Here is a 21,700-nt window from a genome sequence, read left to right as displayed (position 1 = left end):
CCACACTCTGGGCAAGTGTGGCTTGTCTACTGAATGGGATTTGTGTTGTGCAATTGCTGGTGTTGAAGCTCATAGGCTTTTTCCCTTTTTTCTTCATTGATGTTGAGCATGAAACACACCCGATGGTTACGCTTTGGTTTTTTCGGTAAAGTCACGTAAAAATAAGAATTGATAATAAAATAAAATTACATATTCTATTTTTATTATTATTTCTTATTTCTACGTGACTTTACCGAAAAAAACAAAGAGTAATTCCTGCAGTCACGAATGCACCAAATCAAGTTGACACCCGATGATGTTTACAAAGTGCCCTGGACATCCACGGGGTCTCAGAACTTTGCAGCGTGTGATTCTGTCCACCGTGTCGAATGCCTTTTGAGAAATCGACAAAAACACGAAAATATATTGTTGCTGCTCAGCCGCATTTCCCTGTGTTTGTCTAAGGGTGAGAATCATGTCATTTGTTGATCTTCCTGCACGAACAACACACACTGACTCTCAGGTAGGACACTGACTCTCAGGTAGGACACTGACTCTCAGGTAGGACACTGACTCACAGGTAGGACTCTGACTCTCAGGTAGGACACTGACTCACAGGTAGGACACTGACTCTCAGGTAGGACACTGACTCACAGGCAGGACACTGACTCTCAGGTAGGGCACTGACTCACAGGTAGGACACTGACTCACAGGTAGGACACTGACTCTCAGGTAGAACACTGACTCTCAGGTAGGACTCTCACTCTCAGGTAAGACTCTGACTCACAGGTAGAACACTGACTCTCAGGTAGGACTCTGACTCACAGGTAGGACTCTCACTCTCAGGTAGGACACTGACTCTCAGGTAGGACTCTGACTCACAGGTAGGACACTGACTCTCAGGTAGGACACTGACTGACTCACAGGTAGGACACTGACTAACAGGTAGGACACTGACTAACAGGTAGGACACTGACTCTCAGGTAGGACACTGACTCACAGGTAAGACACTGACTCACAGGTAGGACTCTGACTCTCAAGTAGGACACTGACTCACAGGTAGGACTCTGACTCTCAGGTAGGACTCTGACTCTCAGGTAGGACACTGACTCACAGGTAGGACTCTGACTCTCAGGTAGGACACTGACTCTCAGGTAGGAGACTGACTCTCAGGTAGGACACTGACTCTCAGGTAGGACTCTCTGACACTCAGGTAGGACTCTCACTCTCAGGTAGGACACTGACTCACAGGTAGGACACTGACTCACAGGTAGGACTCTGACTCTCAGGTAGGACACTGACTCACAGGTCGGACACTGACTTTCAGGTAGGACTCTGACGCACAGGTAGGACACTGACTCACAGGTAGGACACTGACTCACAGGTCGGACACTGACTCTCAGGTAGGACACTGACTCTCAGGTAGGACTCTGACTCACAGGTAGGACACTGACTCAAAGGTAGGACACTGACTCTCAGGTAGGACTCTCACTCTCAAGAAGGCCTATTCAGGAGTAAATTGGCAAGGACCTTCCCCCGCTGTTGGCAGAAGGGACCTGCCACGATGGCTTTCACAGTCTGATCTGTCACCTGTGCGCTTGTTCATTGTAATAATAACGAGGGCTTCTTTGAATTCCTGGAGAAGCTCTTCTTTTTGATTTAAAGCTTTCGTGACTGCAGTGATTCATATTCTTGGTTCTTTCGGTAAAGTCACGTTGAAGGGAAACAATAAAATATATATTTTATTATTTAATTGTTTCCCTTCAACGTGACCTTACCGAAAGAACCAAGAATATGAAGCTCTTCTTGTTCCATGGTCGGAACGCGAGGAGAGTGTACTTCAGTTCCGCGCCTTCGTGTTTGTACATTTGTGGTGGAATTCCATCTTGTCCATGCACCTTGCAACACCTGGTACTCTTCATGCGTTTCTCCAGCTCTTACATAATTTACTTGTTGCGTTTGGATCAATGTAGGTGGAGAAACCCTCTGTCCATCTCTCCGTAGATGTCACGCGCATCTGTCAGTAACTGGCCTCCATCAGTGTTTCTTATAGGTAGGATGAGAGTATTTGTTCTCGGACCATAGGTCTCTTTAAGAGGACTATACATCCCTTGTGGGTCACTACGAGCAGCGAGTGCATTGATTTCATCTGCGGCGCGCTCCAATCAACCTGAGCGTGGTGACGGTACCACGCAGCCTGGCTCCAATCAACCTGAGCGTGGTGACGTCACCACGTAGCCTGGCACCAATCAACCTGAGCATGGTTACGTCACCACACAGCCTGGCACCAATCAACCTGAGCATGGTTACGCCACCACGCAGCCTGGCACCAATCAACCTGAGCATCGTTACGTCACCACGTAGCCTGGCTCCAATCAACCTGAGCGTGGTGACGTCACCACGCAGCCTGGCACCATAAACCTGAGTATGGTTACGTCACCACGCAGCCTGGCTCCAATCAACTTGAGCATGGTTACGTCACCACGTAGCCTGGTTTCAATCAACCTGAGCGTGGTGACGTCACCACGCAGCGGCGCGCTCCAATCAACCTGAGCGTGGCAATGTCATCACGCAACCCGGCTCCAATCAACCTGAGCGTGGTGACGTCACCACTCAGCCTGGCTCCAATCAACCTGAGCGTGGTGACGTCACCACGCAGCCTGGCTCCAATCAACCTGAGCGTGGTGACGTCGCCACGCAGCCTGGCTCCAATCAACCTGAGCGTGGTGACGTCACCACGTAGCCTGGCTCCAATCAATTCTAGATTTGAAGCTTTCGTGACTGCAAGGATCTATACTCTTTGGTTCTATTCGCTGTCACGGAGGTAAAAAATAACACAATAAAATTCTCACGTTTCGGCGACAACACAAGTGGCCTTCATCAGGTGAAGGGACCAAACTGTCCAGAGGACAGCGTTGGAGTGAAGAAAGCCAAGCCCAGGTCGCCTCCTTTAAGCTGTGAGGGGGTAAACAGAAATCGCCTTGACAAAGGAAATTAGCATAAAATGTGCCACTGTGAAAGCTTGGAATTAGCATAAAATTATATTACAACCTGCGCGTTGTGACGTCACCACGCAGCGGCGCGCTCCAATCAACCTAAGCGTGGTGACGTCACCACGCAGCGGCGCGCTCCAACCAACCTGAGCGTGGTGACGTCACCACGCAGCCTGGCTCCAATCAACCTGAGCATGGTGACGTCACCACGCAGCGGCGCTCCAAACAACCTGAGCATGGTGACGTCACCACGCAGCGGCGCGCTCCAATCATTCAGCGGGCGTCCATGTTGGTTGTAGCCATTTAGGGGGCGTCCATGTTGGTTAGGTCATTTAGCATGCGTCTGTGTTGGTTAGGTTATTTATCGGGTGTTCGTGTTGGTTAGGTTAAGCGAACGAGGCCGCCTCCTCATCCCAGGGTTCAGGTCCCATTTCCACTGCCACCACCACCAGAGGTCACGGGACGAAGCCACAAACCAACCCGGCCACTGGGCCGAAAGGTTTTCCCCCGCTGGTGAAGTGACGAGCCACTGTTTTGGACAGGACCACTTTCCTAAAGGTCGCTGGTAGTCGTTCTCTTAAGACCTACACTGTTTTTGACGAATGTGTTGCGTGTGTATTGCTGTCAATTGCGTCCGTGCACCGCTTCTAACGCAGCTTCACTCCAATCATCTGCAGCCATAGATTCCCCCACGAGAGGGTGCCACGTGTCTGTGCACTGCAGTCGATAGCAGCAGGGCCAGGCCACTGCGTTACGGAGTCCTGTGCTAAAATAGGACCCACATCTAAGAGTTGGTTGCCTGCCAATAACATCCGGCAGTTCTCCAGTGTTCGTTCAAGCAAGCCTGACTGCTGACGAGACACTGCGTGTCGAAGCCTGTCCAGGGTGTTGCTTGTGTTGAATCAATGCAGTTGATGAGATGCAGTTTGTGCGGCTGATGGAATGAGTAGGACCGCTCGCATTATGTGGAGGCTGTTCTGTTATTTTATTCATTGTATTGCAGCAGCTGTAGTTGTGCATTTGCCCACAAGAGGGCATTACGTGACTTGTGTAGAACCTATAGTCACCTCACCCCTATAGCTCCAACCCTATAGCCCTAACCTGCAGTGCACATATAACCATCTCAACCCTATAGCTCTGACCCTAACCTGTAATGCACACTCACCTGACCCTAAAGCCCTAACTCTAACGAGAGTTACAGCTATTTCGGGAGTCCCAATTCCATGCCGTTGCAATTCGGGCCCCCGGATGTGGAATTCCGACGCCTGGAAGTAGAATTGGGACTCCCAAGTGTGGTTTTGGGACTCTGGAAACGGAATAGAAAACAATTGAGAAGTCTAAAAAAACAAGTTTTATGTAGCCTGAAAAGTGTCTCGATGAGACAAGTCGAACGGTAGGTATATGGCTCGAGTCTGTAGGGATGTAGGGTTCCACTGATATTTTGTAAAAAAAAAAACCAATGATTGTGTCTATGGCTGCATCGTGTGCCTTTATTACTTGAAACTGCAGTTGAAAAAACCAAACTCGAATACAGACAACCGGGACAGGTAACATGTCACGCATTGGTGCGGTGACCCAGGAAATCACAATGAAGACGCTAAACAACAAAGCAAAACGTGGCCACATCAATCAGAAGCAGAGACCCAGAGAAAGAGCATCTAGGTCTGGCCTTGTAGAATACAAGGGCGAACACAGCCAGAGGGCATCTGTGAAAGGCTGGCACGGCACACGAAGGGGCAGTTTGGCCAGAAAATGCCCTGCAGCTATCGGCTCCACAGAACAATCCGGAACATACCCAGTGCTCATTTTCGATAGGCCCAAGCCGGGTAAAACTCCGCTCGCCACTCAACATTTCTGCGTTCGGGCCAGGCACATTAAGTCGGGCTGCAAGGACTGTGAACGCAGCGCGTGAATAACACCTTCAGTCTCCAACGAACCACGCGCACACACCGAGATACGATGATCTCCCACATAGTCTGAACAGACTGTTGGGACAAGTGCTGTTTGCGAGCACTTATGAAGGCCGGCATGGCACACGAATGGGGTGGTTGGCCAGCACCACAAACGGCCGCCTTTGTCCCCTACTAGCGATGTTTACACATCGCACCGACTCCTTATTTGAGGCCGAGTCGCCCTAGGGGGAGGCCCATTACCGGTTCAGATAATCCTCACTGGTGTTGCCTGCGAGCGTGAATCGAATTCGGCTCGCCGGGTTCGTATCACGACACGCTAAACCCGCTGCACGCCGACACGACACTACACACCCACACAACGTACCACACTACACACAGCCACACACGCCATCCGTGGCAGACCACCTGCGCCCCTGCACAACGCACGCGGTCGTGCCCACGCGGTCCCTGCAGCAGCCAACGTCACTGCCCCTGCTGCTCGCTCGGCACGCATTCGCGGCCACTCGCGGGTACCCAATGGCGCCGGTGCAGCCCCCCGGGCGAGCATCGACGCTGCAGAGCAAAGCCACCGCGGTTCGACGGCTGACCGCACCGCACGGAAAGACGGTGGGTGGAGAAGTGGGGGTTCATTAGGAGAGAGAAGGGGTTTAAGCAGTAGGTGGAGGCTGTTCGGCAGGCGGAGGACTTGGTCGTAGGAAGTGGGCGGAGGTTGCGCGTGTAGGCGAGTGGAGGGGAGAGGTGGGGCGGGGTTTCCCTCAGTCCTCCAGGACGAAGTTGGGGTTGACGACGAGGAAGGGGTCGTCCTCCTGCACCACCTCGTCGCCCTCGCCCCGGCGCCGCTGGCCGAGCCCGGTCTTGGCGATCTCGATCAGAACGTGATCCTGACGCACGCACGCGCATACAGATACATACAGGCATACACATGTGCAATCACAAACACGCACAAAGGAAAAGTCACACACGTAGATGTGAACAATCAAATGTGCTGCGCAGTAGTGATGCAGCGGCGGTGGCGGCGGCCAGTGGCGAGTGGTGGCAAGCATGGTGGAGCTCTGTGGCGGAGGCCCGCAAAGGATGCCACGGGGCAGTTGGAGGCAGTCGCCCTCCAACAAAAACGGAGCGCAGAGAGTGCGGCGCTCTCACAACGAGCGGATACAACACAGCAAGTTGGAGCAGCAGGGGGCACAGGTGGCGCATCAGCCAGTCATCTCAGTCAGCGGGCGTTCAACGCCTCACGTGGCCTTAAAGTGTACCTATCCTGGCACAAACGCCGTGATGTCACCATCACCCCAGTGGCGAATGGCGGTTGTTGTTACTCACATAGTGCACTAGCCGGTAGATCACTTTCTCCACCACGGTTTTCTTGGTGACCAGCTCGGCCTCGGTTTCGATCTCACTCTCAATCTCCTTCAGGTACCACTCCACCAGCTCCCCCCTGCGCACCGACGCATCCTCTTGCTCTGCAGGGCAACACGCGCGCAGCACGCACGGTCACGCACACCGCTGGTAGCCAAGCACACAGCTTGCAGTGAATGCACACGGCACACAACTTTCACCACGTCACTTACAACCAGTTCATCGCATCGCTGTAACCACCAGCCCAGCACCACACGATCGGCAAGAGCTCGTCACGAGACCATTCTACCAAGGGGGCCGCCGAGGGCCGGTATTCATTCCCAGAGAGGGCATCGGGGGGGGGGTGCTCACGTGTGGCGAGCAACGAGGTCCCGGGGGAACGGGCAGCGCGGCGTGACCGCGTGCACCGCGAGGGCGTTTCGCCAAAAGCAAACCCCCGTCGTTGTGATCGTTACCCTCCACGCGGCGCAGGTGCAGCACCAGCAGGTTGGAGAGGCGCCGGTATTCGCTGAAGGAGAGACGGAGAGAGGCCTTGGCCGTGGCGGGGGGGACGGCCCCCACTTCTTGCGGGGGGCTTTCAGGGGCGGACGCGTGCACAGAGCCGTTCGTTCCCCCGTTCGTTCCCCCGTTCGTTCCGTCGTTTATGCCGTCTGCGGCGTCTGGGAGAGCGGGGGCGGTGCCACAAGGTCAGGAGTCTGTTGCGGAACGTTCTGGTTGCAAAGCGGCAAAGTCTACGTGTATATTCCAGCTCGTGGCTATGCACGGGGCCCGCGATCAAGCACCGAGGAGGCACTTTCAGTTTCATTTGTTTGGTATAGCCCTGTGAGCCATTCGGCTCTTGAATCGGGTGCAACCCGCAACAAACAAAAAACATGAACAAGAAAACATCTTAAAGTGACTATGTGTGACTGTGCAAACAGAAAATACAGGAAAAAAAAACAGCAAAATATTCCTGAAAAAGCACCGTACACCAACGCTGTGTGCAAACATCCCAGTGGGATTCAAGTCAAACAACAACAACCACAAGACAACTTAGATTAAGGCCATCAAGTCTAACTCCGTACTACAAACAAACATGGCCAAACCAAAAAATGTTTTCGACATCACCAAAATAAAGCCATAAAAGCAATGTAACAGTGATCACAGGGACTGTGACCGAATTTTCACAACGACATAAACAACATGTAACACCAAACCCTAGAGCCATAGCTGGCTGCATGAGTCACTCCACAACAACAGGAGCATCAGTCGGAGTATCAAATTTTTCAATGCACCTTTAAGATCAGCACACTAAATCAAAATACAGATAATACTTTGCAGCGGTCATCCGGAGCGAAACATTTTATTTTATTTGAGGCCATTGAACAGCAGTGGCAGCTAGGGGTGTACAACTCCTCAAGAGCAGCTAGGATTGGTGGATCGCCGCTTAAATTTAATGAAAATCCATTCCCAGGTGGGAGTCAAAAAGAGCCACATCAAATTAAGCAACCATTGGAAAGATGTTCTAAATCGAACCAAACATTAAACTAATTTTCATTGGTACAGTATATTTTTTCAAGTAGTGGTACCCCAAACTTTCGCAGCACAAGCGGGTGCACTGCCGGTGCCGATCACTGTGCTACACCTTTCATCATGATAAGTCCGGCAATTGAATGCTAATTTTTACGCTAATTCCTTTGTCAAGGCACCTTAATCCCTCTCACACAGCTTAAAGGTGCACTGCCGCGTGCTACACCTTTCATCATGCTAAGTCCGCCAATCAAATGCTAATTTTTATGCTAATTCCTTTGTCAAGGCACCTTAATCCCTCTCACACAGCTTAAAGGTCGTAGTCTGAGCTTGGCTCTGTTTCACTCCAGCGCAGTCTTCGAGACAGGCTGGTCCCTTCACCTGATGAAGGCCGCTTGTGTTGTGGCCGAAACGTCGTGATTTTTGTTGTTTTATTTTTTTTACCTACGTGACTTTACCGAATAGAACCAAAGAGTATGGATCCTTGCAGTCACGAAAGCTTCAAATCCAGAATTGAGCCACATCCTGACTCGCCGGGAGAAGGCGGTAGACACACACACAGCACATGCCGACTAACCTCCACCTGTTCCGATCTGTACCTTGATAGAAAGTTGTACCCCTCACGTGCGCGTTGGGTGTTCTCCCGATGCTCTGGTTTCCCTCCCACACAAACTCATCAATTGGTTGAAAACATCTCAACGTAACTAGGGGACCGTGGAGCTTGGGAAATTGTTGGTGGCACCGGCTTGCCTACTTGACTGCCGCCACTGCCCTTCTATCTTGTCTGCGATTCCTCCCCGCGCCGCCGAGACTCAGCGACCACTGTGTGGGCGCGTTACAGGCTGAAATGTCACGTCACGATTCCATGACAACCTTGAGAATGCCACAATCATCCGTGTGACTCTTGCGCCCTGGTGTCTTGAGTTCTTCACCTTGGGGCTCAACAAAACCAACTTCGCGCTTAAAACTATCTGCACGACTGTGGGCCACTGTGGGAAAAGAGTGTGCTGGAAACCTGAGAAACCCCCCCCGGATAGATGGTGGGAGGGTTCCCAGGCCAGGTGGTGGAGAAAGAAAGAACCACCCCGTGGTGGCGATGATGGTGGTGGTTTTGACGATGTCAACGGTGGCGGTCGTTTTGATGATGGCAATGGTGGTGGTGGTCGTTTTGATGATGCCAATGGTGGTTTTGATGATGATGGTGGTGGTCTTGATGATGGTGATGGCACCGTTGCTTCCGCTTGGGGTGGTGAAGGGTGGCATGGAGCGCTGACCTGAGGCCTCCTCGCTTGCATGGTAGTCCTCGTCCTGATCCAGGTTGATGTCGGGCGTCTCCACACGGATGATCGACTTGTTGAGCAACCGGAAGGCCTCCTTCACGTGCTTGGGCTGCACCTAGAGCCCCCAGAGACGCAGATTCAGTTTCGCAATTTCCAACGCTCGTGTGTAACAAGACACTGGAAAGGCGTGGGCCGGTCACTGGTTTAACTTACGACTTTCACTGTGAGGCATGACACGTCAACCAATTGTGGCTGTGATCGGGAGATAAATTATTTATACACTTTTCTCATGAAGGAAGAAATGGTAATGAAATGGCTCCATGGTGTTAAGATGTACGCGTAAAATACTAACTTTGTCATCCACAATGGAATTGGTCACGCTCCAGTCACTCGTGTGCGCGCGTGTCAACCCACTGACCAATCCCTAACGAGGTCAGAGTCTCTCCAGTTATAGCAACATTGGAAGTGACACCCCCAAAGTGCGTTACGAGGATCATTTGGAAACACTGCATAATATTTCAGAATCAGAATATTTATCCTGGAGGAATCTGATGAGCTATAAAGCTATTTTTCACAGTAGGGGCGGGTAAGAACGTTACAACAGAACATTACAACAGTACAATAACACTAAAGGAATGCAAAGTAAAAGGTAAACAAATCACCCTAACACAGACCAATACAACACGAAACCATCCCAACCCTCCCAGGCAATGCCCACTGAGGTATTACCATCCCAACCCTCCCAGGCAATGCCCACTGAGGTATTAAAAAGCAACCTGGCCACAAACGACAGCTCAACAAAAGTGGCGTATAATTTGGACATTTACACGGAAGCAAAAATTACCTAACACTCGGAAGCTGCCAAAATTGTGGGACTAACCCACTTGCAACAACATCACCTCCACCACCACCACCAGCACACCACCACCTCCACCACCACCACCACCACCGCCGCACCTCGTCACAGCAGTGCATGCGCGCCATGGCCTCGGAGAGGCGGATCATGCTTTCCAGCTGGCGCACGGTGATGCGCCACGCCGACTTGGTGATGCCCGAGCTGTCGCGCTGGCGCAGCCGCTTGTACTGCTCCACCATGAAGTCCTCGGCCGCCTTGGTGATCTGCGCGGGGCGGCGGGGCGACGGGGGCCGAGGCACGCTTCAGATGCCGCAAACCGCCGAGGTGTGGCAGGGGGGATTGGGGGCGGCGGGGAGGGGAGCGGTGGGTGGAGGGAAGGGTGGTGTGGGTAGGAGGGGGGCGCACCTTGGGCTTGAACTGCCGGGCAAACAGCTGGTAGCGGCGCATGTCCTCGAGCGAGTAGACGCGCTGCACCGCCGCGTCCTTGTGCGAGTGCAGGTCGACGATGCGGCGCGCGATGGCGTAGTCCGTCACCTACGCGCGCACGCGCAATCATGCTCATGGTGGCCGTGCCAAGGGCAGTGGACGACAGTCCATAAGGGATCCGTGCTCTTTGGTTTCTTTCGGTAAAGTCGCGGAAGGTGTACAATAAATTAAATTTAGTCACGACGTTTCGATCTCAAAACAAGCCGACCGTCATCAGGTGGAACAGATACAGCGGGAGAACATAGCTGACATAGCTGACATAGGAGCTGACATAGGAGCTGACATCGCTCCTATGTCAGCAGATATGTGTTGCGATCGAAACGTCGTGATTTGATTTATTTTATTTTATACCCACGTGACTCTACCGAAGGAACCAAAGAGTGTGGATCCCTGCAGTCACGAAAACTTCAAATCTCGATTAGTCCAGAGGGACTTCCTGCTCAAACTGCCATTGAGGCGGTGCTCATCTTGCGTTAAGCTGGGCCGGCGATGGACAAAGTGGTACTTCGCTTTATTGACCCCCCGGGATTGACGACGAGCTGAAGAGTCAACCCCAAGGCTAGGATGTGAACTCGCAACCTTCCGATTGCGAACCACTCGCTCTAGTGCCGTGCCAGCTGACCGGTCATAATGGCCTCGCCGTAGACAATGAACCAGTGTCGTTCATTCCCTCCCCCCCCCCCCCCCCCCCGAGTCCGAGACCAGGGTCTGGGTGTCCAAGAATGTACGGGCGCAATGGCCCTCACACTCGAACCCCCGTTGTCACAGGGAATCTTCGCACAGGGGAATGCGAGGGCCGGTTTCCCCGCGCGGAGAGGCAGCAGGAGCATTCCACGTTTCGAGTTGTCGGCAGCGAGGTCGCGAGCGTACGTTAGAAGAGAGCCGCCCCGATCACGGGACAACCGGGGTAATCGTCGCCGGTATTAGCGTGGCGGGGAAATCGAACTGGCGTCATCGGTTTAACAACACGCCGAGCACCAGACAAAGACAAAGAACCCCCCGCGTAGCTTACACGAGCGGTTGGGGCCAAGCATGCGTGTGGGGTGGGTGCTGGGGACGCCTCCCACCTCGTTGCACTCGTCCACGAGGATGAAGAAGAGGTCGAAGCGCGACATGATGGGCGCCGACAGGTTGACGTTGTGCTTCAGGGACTTGGCGCGGTCGTAGCGACCACCCACGGGGTTGGCGGCCGCGAGAATCGACGTGCGAGCGTTCAGCGTCGCCTGCGGGGGTCGGGGTTACAGCGAGCGGATGTCGGTTGCGCGATCGAACCACCAACGGGGCGGCCGCACTCAAAACCTTGGCGGGGAGCGAGACCGGCTGTGAGGAGGGGGCAAATATGAGGTTTCACACCTGCGAAAGCGGTTGTGAAACTGCCCACGAGTGCCCATCCCCACCCCTCCCCCCCCGGGCTCTTCCGCCCGCCGCTAGACCCCGTAGCGTCGTGCTCGTTTAATCGGCCGCGAAAGGATGAGACGACGGTGTGCAGCTAACGGACCGGGAAACACGCACCTTCACGCCGGCCTTGGTGATGGATATCGTCTGCTGCTCCATGGCCTCGTGGATGGCGACCTGGTCCCGCGGCTCCATCTTGTCGAACTCGTCGATGCAGCAAACGCCCTGCACGCACACACACACGCACGACCCAAAATGGCAAAGGGCCCCCCCCCCGCCCCTCCCTCCGTGCGGCGCACGCACAGGCCGACGGGGCAGGCGCCGTCGGGGCAGGCCCCGTCGGCCGGCGCCTACGCAGGCCGGCGCGGGGACGGCCGGGCAGTGCCGCCGGCACCGTCAACCGGCCGGCCGCCTTAAGTGTTCCGCGCCGGGCAAGTGACTCGAGGATGCGGGCAAGAGGCGAGCGCCGGTGCGGGCGAGGAGCTCACGTTGTCGGCGAGCATGAGCGCGCCGGCCTCGATGACGAACTCGTGCGACTCCTCGTCGCGCACCACGGCCGCCGTGAGCCCCGCCGCGCTGCTCGCCTTGCCACTCGTGTAGACGGCGCGCGGGGAGAACTCCTCCACGTGCCTGCGGCGCGTCACACACGCACGGCGGCGTCACACACACACAGCGGCGTCACACACGCGCAGTGGCGTCACACACGCACGGCGGCGTCACACACACACAGCGGCGTCACACACGCTCAGCGGCGTCACACACAGCGGCGTCACACACACACAGCGGCGTCACACACACACAGCGGCGTCACACACACACAGCGGCGTCACACACACACAGCGGCGTCACACACGCTCAGCGGCGCGTCACACACGCACAGCGACGTCACACACGCGCAGCGACGTCACACACGCTCAGCGGCGCGTCACACACGCGCGGCGACGTCACACACACACAGCGCGTCACACACGTACGTGGCGCGGTGCACGACACCCAGCATGCAACACACGGCGTGCCACGTGCCCGCGCACTCACTTGAGGAACTGGCTCTTGGCCGTGCTGGGGTCCCCCACCACACACACGTTGATGTCTCCACGTAGCGACGTCCCCTCCAGCGTCTTCTTGGGAACCCCGCCAAACAGCATGAGCAGCACGCCGCGCTTCACCTCGTCGTTGCCTGCGGGCAACACGTCGCCGCCCTCGTCGACGTCACCGATCGTATCCCGCGCGTGCGTGCCCCCGCTGCTCACCCGCACACGTGACGTCACCCCCCCCCTGTCCCCCCCCCCCGTCCCCCCCCCGTGCTGTCGGACACTCCCGAGATCCACATCTACGCTCACCGTCGCGTCCACCGCCCTTCACCGTCGAGACGTCCGTCAAGTAATCCATTGCAGACATCACAGCTGCTCGAAATGAAGTCGCGGACCAACCTCCCCCCCGCCCGCCCCTTCCCATATCGATGTCTCCACATTCAACACAAGTGCATTTCACAGTCCACATCCTGTCGGGCCACTCGGCCTCCCAGCGGTCGCTCGGATCGCCGCGGGGTTAGCGGCACGCACCGTGTATGGTGGGGAAGAGGCTGGAGCACAGATTGTGGTAGAGGCTCTTGTCCTGGCTCATCTCGAACACCTTATCCCACTCGGCCACCGTCATCTGGTTCTTGATGCTCTCGGCCGACTGGTCCTCCTCTCTGATCTCCTTGCCTCCAAACTGCGCCCAATGACGGAGACGCCCCAAGCGTGGCGCGATCAACACGACGGCAGGCACCACGGCGCGACCGACGCGACGGCAAACACGCGGCGCCAATCAGTCTACCCGGGGGTTGGTGGCCTCGGCGTGGCACGCGAGGAAGGCCAGGCGGTAGGAGAGGTCGCGCACGCCCAGCGCCTTGAGGCCACGCACGCCGTCCGCCTCGAAGCCGTCGCGCCCGGTCACCCGCGAGCTCGTCTCGGCACGAACGCCTGCAGCCGGGAGAGCCGCACGTCACACAGCCGGGAGAGCCGCACGTCACACAGCCGGGAGAGCCGCACGTCACACAGCCGGGAGAGCCGCACGTCGCGCAGCCGGGAGAGCCGCACGTCGCGGGCGGTGAGCGGGGCGCAAGGGACGGCGAGCCTGCGCGGCGCAGACGACGCTTGACCAAGAACATGCTGTCAACTTTTGATTTAAAGCTTTCGTGACTGTAGTAATTCATATTCTTAGTTTTTTTCGGTAAAGTCACGTTGAAAGGGAAACAACAAAATAATAAAATGTGTTCTATTATTTTATTATTTATCATTTTGTTGTTTCCCTTCAACGTGACTTTACCGAAAAAAAACTAAGAACATGCTGTCAACCGTTTTATTTCGACGAGGGATTTTCGGTCCGTGTGCGAGGTGGGCTGGGGGGCGGGGCGGGCGGGGCGGGCGGGCGACCTGGCGTGGAGAGCTGCGCGACGTCGGGCACCACGATGAGCGTGCCGATGAAGTCGCAGCGGTCGCCGGCCTGCGCCGTCTCCACGGCCTCGGCGCGCATCACCACCTCGAGGCTGCGCGGGATGCTGCCCCGTGGCAACTCGGCCTGCGTCTCCTGCACACGCACCTGCACCGGCGCGCGCCACACCCGCACGTACCACCGTCAACCGCCACACGCGGCGAGAGACAAAGATCCCCTGTGTAACCTTACCAGGCTGTGGGGGAAAGCGCTGTTTGGGAGTAGCAGCTATGAAGGCCGACACGGTACATGAGGAGGTAGGGTAGCCAGCACCACGCCCCGGCTGCCTTTTGCCTGCCTAGTGGCGATGTTTTCACACACCTCGCCAGGTACTCATTTGAGGCTAAGTCGACCTAGGCGAGGCCCAGGACTGGTTCAGATAATCGTCACTGGTGTTGGCCACGAGAGGGAACCCAACTCGGGTCGCCGGGTTCGTAGCGCAGCGCGCCAAACGCTACACTACCGCTCCCCGCTAAACACACAAACGTCCACCGTGTAGTCTGGAACAGACTGTTTAGGCGAGTATTGTTAGCGAGTGCCTATTAAGGCCGGCACTGTACGAGGAGGCACATTGGTTCCACTACCCAAGATCTGCACCATCTTATTGTTTGCGTAAGAGTTAACGTCTCCTCGCACACAGACGCATTCAACTAACCCACACCACCACCACCACCCCCACCTCCCGCGCGGAGGTCGTGGCATTGGTGGTGGTGGTGGGGGGAGAGGAGAGGCACCCCCACACCTTCTGGAAGTCGACGAAGCGCGACTTGTTGGTGTCCAGCAGGAAGCGGCGTCGGTTGGAGCACACCGGGTTACGGCAGATGGTCGGCTGCGTGTACTTGAACTGCTGCTCCACGTCGCGTACCACCGACTGGCAGTCGAGGCACTGGAAGGTGCCGCTCACCTGGACAAGGCCCAGGCACCCACAGCACCATCGGCAAAACACGCAGGAGCCACGATCCGCAACTCGGGAGCACTGCCGTAGCTCCATCGAGCATCGGGTGGAGCGATTAACCGAAGGGCGCCTCGGTCTGGCTCTATGCGGTGAGAATTAACGATGCATTCTAGAATCTTAAGGCCGAAATGAGTGCTTCCAAGGCTCTGGATCGATAGTGAATGCACGATATTACAAGAGGACTGTTGGCTTCACAGCCAACTTTTCGCTGTTTGCTCTGGCAGTCAAATGTCGGTGGGAGATGGTCCTGTCACTCAAAGAGGTCACAACACAAACCGGGCACCGCCGAGATCCTGGGTTCGAATCCAGGCAGCTCCCTGTGATTAAACCGATTCAAGTTTCCACTGGTCACCAACAACAGCACAAAGCATCAAATTAAATCTGGTTCTGTACTAAATTGGGAAATTATTCCAGCTCTTGAGAATTACAAAATTACAGGCCGACTGTCACGTGACAAACATTGCTGTTGGCGACAGGGTGGGTGAGAAATCTGCTGCCTCCTACTATTGTGGACCCAAGGGATCTCGGAAGTCGCTCGGCGATAATCGGTTTCTGTGGGCAGTTCGACAACGAACGGCCACCTCGTCCAGTCACGCTAACAGCGCAACTGCGACGGAACTGGGACGGGTTTGATAACTTTTTGGGAAACAGCGCGCTCACCAAAAAGACGATTTTAAAGGCTCTGCAAAATCGTTACGGGCCAGGCAGGGCTCTCACCAGCTCGGGGTGCACAGGGTGCGTGCGCACAACCTGCGCGCTGATGCGCAGCAGGGTGCCAATCTTGGTGGTGGTCAGCTCTCGGATCCTGGAGAGAAGGCAAAAAGCGGAGCTCTTAGAACCGAGTCAAACGGCTGCGTCTCCGCTCTCTCTCTCTCTCTCTTCGCAGGACTGGGACGCCGACGGCAACTCGAGCGCCGTTCTACAGCGGGAGCCGGTCTGCAGGAAACCCACCCGCGCTGAGCGTGTGTGACGTCGCCACAATGCGGTCACCACGACTCCCTTTATTGGCCGGATGCCGGACGAAAGTAAACCCCGACATGGATTTTCGCTCGTCTTAAAGCCTTCGTGACTGCAGGAATTCATATTCTTTAGGTCTTTCGGTAAAGTCATGTAGATAGGTTCAGAGTTAATTTAACAAAAAACCACGACGTTTCGATCGCAACACAAGCGACCCTCATCAGGTGGAAGAAAGTGGGGTGGAAGCCACTGAAGGCAAGCTGTTTTTAAAGGTGTCAGAACGAAGTAGGCGTGGCACAAGAGCCCTGGGGCAGCATATGCGGAGATGGTAATGTGAGGGATTAGAAAACTTGTAAGTGGACCGCCCAACGAAGCGGGCGGGGCACAAGTACCATTGTGAGGTACAAGCGGAGATGGTTATGTTAATGTGAAACCCCAGAATCAAGAGAACGGCAGACGCATGAGCCCTGGAGATATTAACAACTTGTGGGACGCCCAATCCAGAGGGCAGCACCGCAAGAACTGGAATTGCCTGTCCCATCTTTTTTTTTTACTTTTATTAATTTTGAACCTATCTACGCGACTTTACCGAAAGGCCCAAAGGAATGTGAATAGGATTTTCACTCATTACAAACGCTCCCGTCCGTGTGCGCGTTGCGTTTCTGCGACTCGTAACCCACGCACGAGAACAGGTCGTCGGTCTCAACAACGCACGAGTGACCCGGGCAATCACAACGACAAATAAATAAAAACGGAGCAAAAACTTTCATCGGCGCAACGTTAAGTGTCTCGGTTGTATTGCCGCTCTGCTCAGCGCTCCAATAGATAAAGAATTACACCAAGCCGGCAGGCGGGTGCTCCTGCGCCAAGGCTGGAGATTAATCTCCTGTTTCCACTTTGACTGCAAGGCTCTGTCGTCCTACTCTTGTCCGCGTAAGCTCTGCACATCACTGGCCCATGGACAGCTTCAGCATCAAATACCACCCACAGTTATGCCGACAATATCCGGCTCAAAATTTTTGATTTAAAGCTTTCCGTGACTGCAGGGATTCATATTCTTGGTTCTTTCGGTAAAGTCACGTGAGAATTTTATTGTTTTATATTTTTATTATTTTATTGTTTCCCTTCTACGTGGCTTTACCGAAAGAACCAAGAATATAATATCCGGCTCTTTGGAGTGGCGATTCCTGTTCCGAATGCTCAAAAACTGGAAGCGTGAGCCTCTAACCTGGAGCGCTCTGGACCAGTGATCTTCTTCTAAAGAGGTCAAACTTCAAGTGCTCCTACTGGGCAGCAGGCAACCATTCAATTCCACCACACTTCCTCAAGCATTGTCCATCACTGGCTCCACCATCGGCCATTCTCCCGCGCTCAAAATCCTCAGGGAGAGAACTCATCCAATATCTCTCAGTAGACATTCGAGTGCATGATGTTACCACCTCAAGAGCTCTACCGGACATCCGTCCGACACTCCTGACCACTGTAGCCAACACCATCATGGGGAAAGTTTAGTTTTATGTGTATTTGGGTGATTTTTTTACCTTTCTTGTACTTTGCACTATTATCGTGTTTTGTATTGTTTGTTGTTTTAACGTTCTTACCCGCCCCTAGAGGGATATCTGTGAAAAATAACTTTATAGGTCATCGGATTCCACCAGTATAAATATTCTGATTCCGAGTTCCCGACTCCACTACTGCAATGCTGCACTCGCATGAAATCAATAAAGAACATCGACAAACTTCAGGTAACTTGAGCCTGTTTGCAAAATTGTGCGCGTTACAAGTCGAATTTCTTCATAATAAAGCAGGAAGCCGATCGCTCACCGAACTTCACGATCATAGACCCAGTCGGAATATTCACCTGCAGCTTTTAGTGGGAAGTGACGTGTTAAAATAATCATTGGGAAAACGAACACGTAGCACCGCTGACAAGCACTCGAGCCATGTTAAGGGAGACGAGGGCAGGGTTTGGCTAAAGCAGCGTTGCCCGTTTGAGACACTGGGAGGTACGCAGAGGGAGAAGCACGCAGCACCCACTTGTGTCTGGCGAGCACCTCCGTGAAGGCCACGTAAAACTCCTTCGCCTGCGGGATGTCCTTCCAGTGGTCGCGGGCAAAGTTACGCACGGCACGGCACAGGTAGGGGTAGACCCTGCGGCACACGGACGCACGGGAGGTTACGCCGTCTGATAATCGGCCGGCTCAATCTGGTAACTGGCTTGTTCTCTCTGGTGGACTGGCCAGTGGCACCTGTAGTAGTCCTCCTGTACAGTGGTGGCCAACTGCTGATTGTGCTGCTCCAGGTCTGTGAAATCCACCACCAGTGTGTTCCGCTCGGGGCGGCCAAGCTCCTCGGCGTCTCGCACGTACTTCCTCTCGCCTTCTGCCGTCTGGAACCTGCTCCGCAGAGGAGACGGACAAAAGGGTCGCGCCAAGCGAGGGGCACGGGTGAGCCTGAGGAGGGTACGGGTGAGCGAGGGCGAGGGGCAAGCATGGGGTGGTGCTCATCTCTGGTGTTTATTTTACAGGCAGACCAGCGATTAGCGCGACCCTTGTAGAATGCATGCTGATTAGTTTGAGTGCTCTTTGTCCTGGATAAATGTTTACCAAAAATTTTAATCAGCGCTTACGAGCGAAAACACGCACGCAGCGCCCGGCAGAGGAAACGTACCCACGCCTATCATTTGTTCAGTCAATGAGAGCGACTTATGCTCCGAGCCAACCAGACCAAACTCCCCCACGATACGATTTTTCACGGCTGGAGGTCAAACTGACTTCATAATAAAAAAAAAAACAGATATCTCCCCAATGTTATTACAGTTCATTTAGCCCGGCGATAAATGACTTAGGCTTGCCACAAATGAACCGCGATACCTTGCTGATCTCAAGGAGCATAAACCGCCGGTCTTCCTCACAGCTGCTTTTGGCGAAGCCATCGGATAAAAACGGTGCCTGCATCGCGCGCTTTCAGATGCGCTTCTGCGGCCATCTGGAACGCTCTTCCTTCCGATATTATGAAGCCACTGGAGCTATGCACTTTTGAATCAACTATATTGAAAGCTAATTTCTTTCGAATAGCTTTTTTCTGTTTAGTTTGTTGGCCTTCCGCCGCACCTCCGATAAGAATGGTCGGCTACGTACGGCGCGAAAGAAGTTCAACATACACTATTAGGAGTTGCATTGTACATTAATACAGTAGTTACTTTATGTTAACGGATGCACACGTGTCTTGCCAGGTCTCCCTCGACACAAACACCTCCCCCCGCTCCCTATGCAGCCCTTGCCTGGTCATGAAGGTTTGCTCCAGCACAACTGCTGCAGCTGCTGCTGCTTCAACAACTAAAAATCATACAGCCAAATAAAACAAGTAATGGGACAGCTTTTTTTTAACCTCTGGACAGTAGCGATTCCCCGTAGCAGTGAGTTGTGCATCCACATATCAAGCAAGCAAGCAGCATCGGCATGCAAGATCACAAGCATAAGTAGCATCATTGACACCAATTGTCAAAATGAACACATGAAACAGATTTTTCGATTTAAAGCTTTCGTGACTGCAAGGATTCATCTTGTTTGGTTCTTTCGGTAAAGTCACGTAGAATGAGAATAAAATAATAAATTGATAAAATACATTTATTATTTTATTCTCATTCTACGTGACTCCACCGAAGAAAAAATAATAAATTGATAAAATAAATTTATTATTTGATTCTCATTCTACGTGACTTTACCGACCGAAAGAACCAAAAAAATATGAAACAGATTTTGTTGAGTAACATGATTTTTGTCTATTTGCTTGTGTTTCTCCCTTGTGTTGGGGACTTTGCAGGTTGAACGTTGAGATTTATAAGGGTCACGGGGTGACCAATACGGTATGAATTGTAATTCCAGTGTCACGATTTAAACATCAGCGGCGAATAAAATGTTCTTACACTCGCTCGGCGCGTGCGGCCAGACTCCTCCATAAGCTGTCAACCCTTTCCTCAGTGCCCCTACCTTATTACAGACCAATTCAGATCTTATTTGGTCAGCCCCCGTGGCATTATACATCTCAACGTTTATGATACAAAGTCCCATTTACAAGGGAGACACAAAGAAATCGACAATCAGCACTACTACACTCACCACTACGACACTCACCCACACACTCTCATACCTGTCAACCCCTTATCAGCGCCCCTACCTTATTGCAGACCAATTCAAGACCTTATCGGTCACCCCGTGCCCCTTATGAACCTCAACGTTCATCATACAAACTCGCATCCACAAGAGAGAAACACAAAGCCACATTTTGTGTCCGTGCTGAAACGTCTGTACGCCGTATGGACCTGAAGACTAAATTTCCCTGGCACAAGAATACGGAGTAAACCCGAATGGGTTAACACGGCACGAGGTCATTCATCCAGCAGTGGAGTGACACGAGAGCTTTGTAGGGGCCCCCCACTTACTCCTCAAGGAAGTCTTGGAAGAGCTTCTGACACTTCTCGGCCAACTCATCTTTCACCGTCTGTCCGGCGTGGCCCTGAACAGGCTCCTGCACATCCATGGCTCGCGAGGGCCGATGAGGCGAGGAGATAGATGCGGCGAGGCGGTGAAGGAGGTGGAGGAGACGAGGCGGAGGAGGTGTGGGGAGACGAGTTGCAGGAGTTGCAAGAGACGAGGAGGCGGAGGAGACGAGGAAGATGGAATCGCGCGATCACACCGCCCAGCACTGCGATTTCGCGCCAAAACGGGTCACGTGGTCAAGTTCCCGCCAAATGCAACCAATGCGCCGCGCGGATTTCGTAGCACGTGACGTTAACGTGGTGGTGGGGGGGGCGTCACTCTCTCGTTCTTAGGTTTCGATATAAATAAATTAAATACAACGTGACGGAGGTTCTCTTCGTCAAGGAATCGATTCCCAGGATTACACTTAACAGGAGTCGATTATCGGGCATAGCCGGGGTGTCTCTTCGTCAAGGAATCGATTCTCGTGATTGAACGTAATTGCAGGAGTCTATTCTGGGGCATCGATTCGCGGAGAATATAGTACATGAGTGTATAGCGTCGTGTAACGATAGCAATGTGTATAGTGTAGTGTATAGTGTAGTGTATAGTGGTGTAGTGTATAGTGGTGTAGTGTATAGTAGTGTATAGTGTAGTGTATAGTAGTGTATAGTGGTATAGTGGTGTAGTGTATAGTGGTGTGGTGTATAGTGGTGTAGTGTATAGTGTAATGTATAGTAGTGTATAGTGGTGTAGTGTATAGTGTAATGTATAGTAGTGTATAGTGGTGTAGTGTATAGTGTTGTAGTGTATAGTGTTGTAGTGTATAGTAGTGTAGTGTATAGTGTAGTGTATAGTAGTGTAGTGTATAGTGTAGTGTATAGTGTAGTGTATAGTGTAGTGTATAGTAGTGTATAGTGGTGTAGTGTATAGTGGTGTAGTGTATAGTAGTCTATAGTGTAGTGTATAGTAGTGTATAGTGTAGTGTATAGTGCAGTGTATAGTAGTGTAGTGTATAGTAGTGTATAGTGTAGTGAATAGTAGTGTATAGTGTAGTGTATAGTA

The 21,700-nt window shown here is 53.3% G+C and overlaps 1 protein-coding gene across 1 annotated transcript; it reads right to left on the bottom strand.

Moving 5' to 3' along the window:
- Nucleotides 1-4,448: 4,448 nt before the first annotated feature.
- On the bottom strand, nt 4,449-20,929 carry MCM6 (minichromosome maintenance complex component 6). Its single transcript, XM_032975427.2, has 18 exons — nt 20,599-20,929; nt 18,404-18,550; nt 18,192-18,305; nt 15,915-16,002; nt 14,985-15,146; nt 14,185-14,350; nt 13,586-13,731; nt 13,330-13,480; nt 12,803-12,944; nt 12,256-12,397; nt 11,885-11,992; nt 11,440-11,595; nt 10,292-10,420; nt 9,988-10,149; nt 9,025-9,145; nt 6,697-6,900; nt 6,206-6,345; nt 4,449-5,766 (listed from the first exon to the last, which is right to left on the bottom strand). The coding sequence occupies exons 1-18, from the start codon at nt 20,694-20,696 to the stop codon at nt 5,641-5,643; spliced, it is 2,502 nt and encodes an 833-aa protein (XP_032831318.2). The 5' UTR covers nt 20,697-20,929; the 3' UTR covers nt 4,449-5,640.
- Nucleotides 20,930-21,700: the final 771 nt, after the last annotated feature.

The sequence above is a fragment of the Petromyzon marinus genome, chromosome 56 (genome assembly GCF_048934315.1).
Source record: "Petromyzon marinus isolate PM22_M1 ecotype Great Lakes invasive population chromosome 56, UKy_Petmar_22M1.pri1.0, whole genome shotgun sequence".
In the NCBI taxonomy this organism is placed as follows: Eukaryota; Metazoa; Chordata; class Hyperoartia; order Petromyzontiformes; family Petromyzontidae; genus Petromyzon; species Petromyzon marinus.
This window is presented reverse-complemented; position numbering and strand designations above follow the sequence as displayed.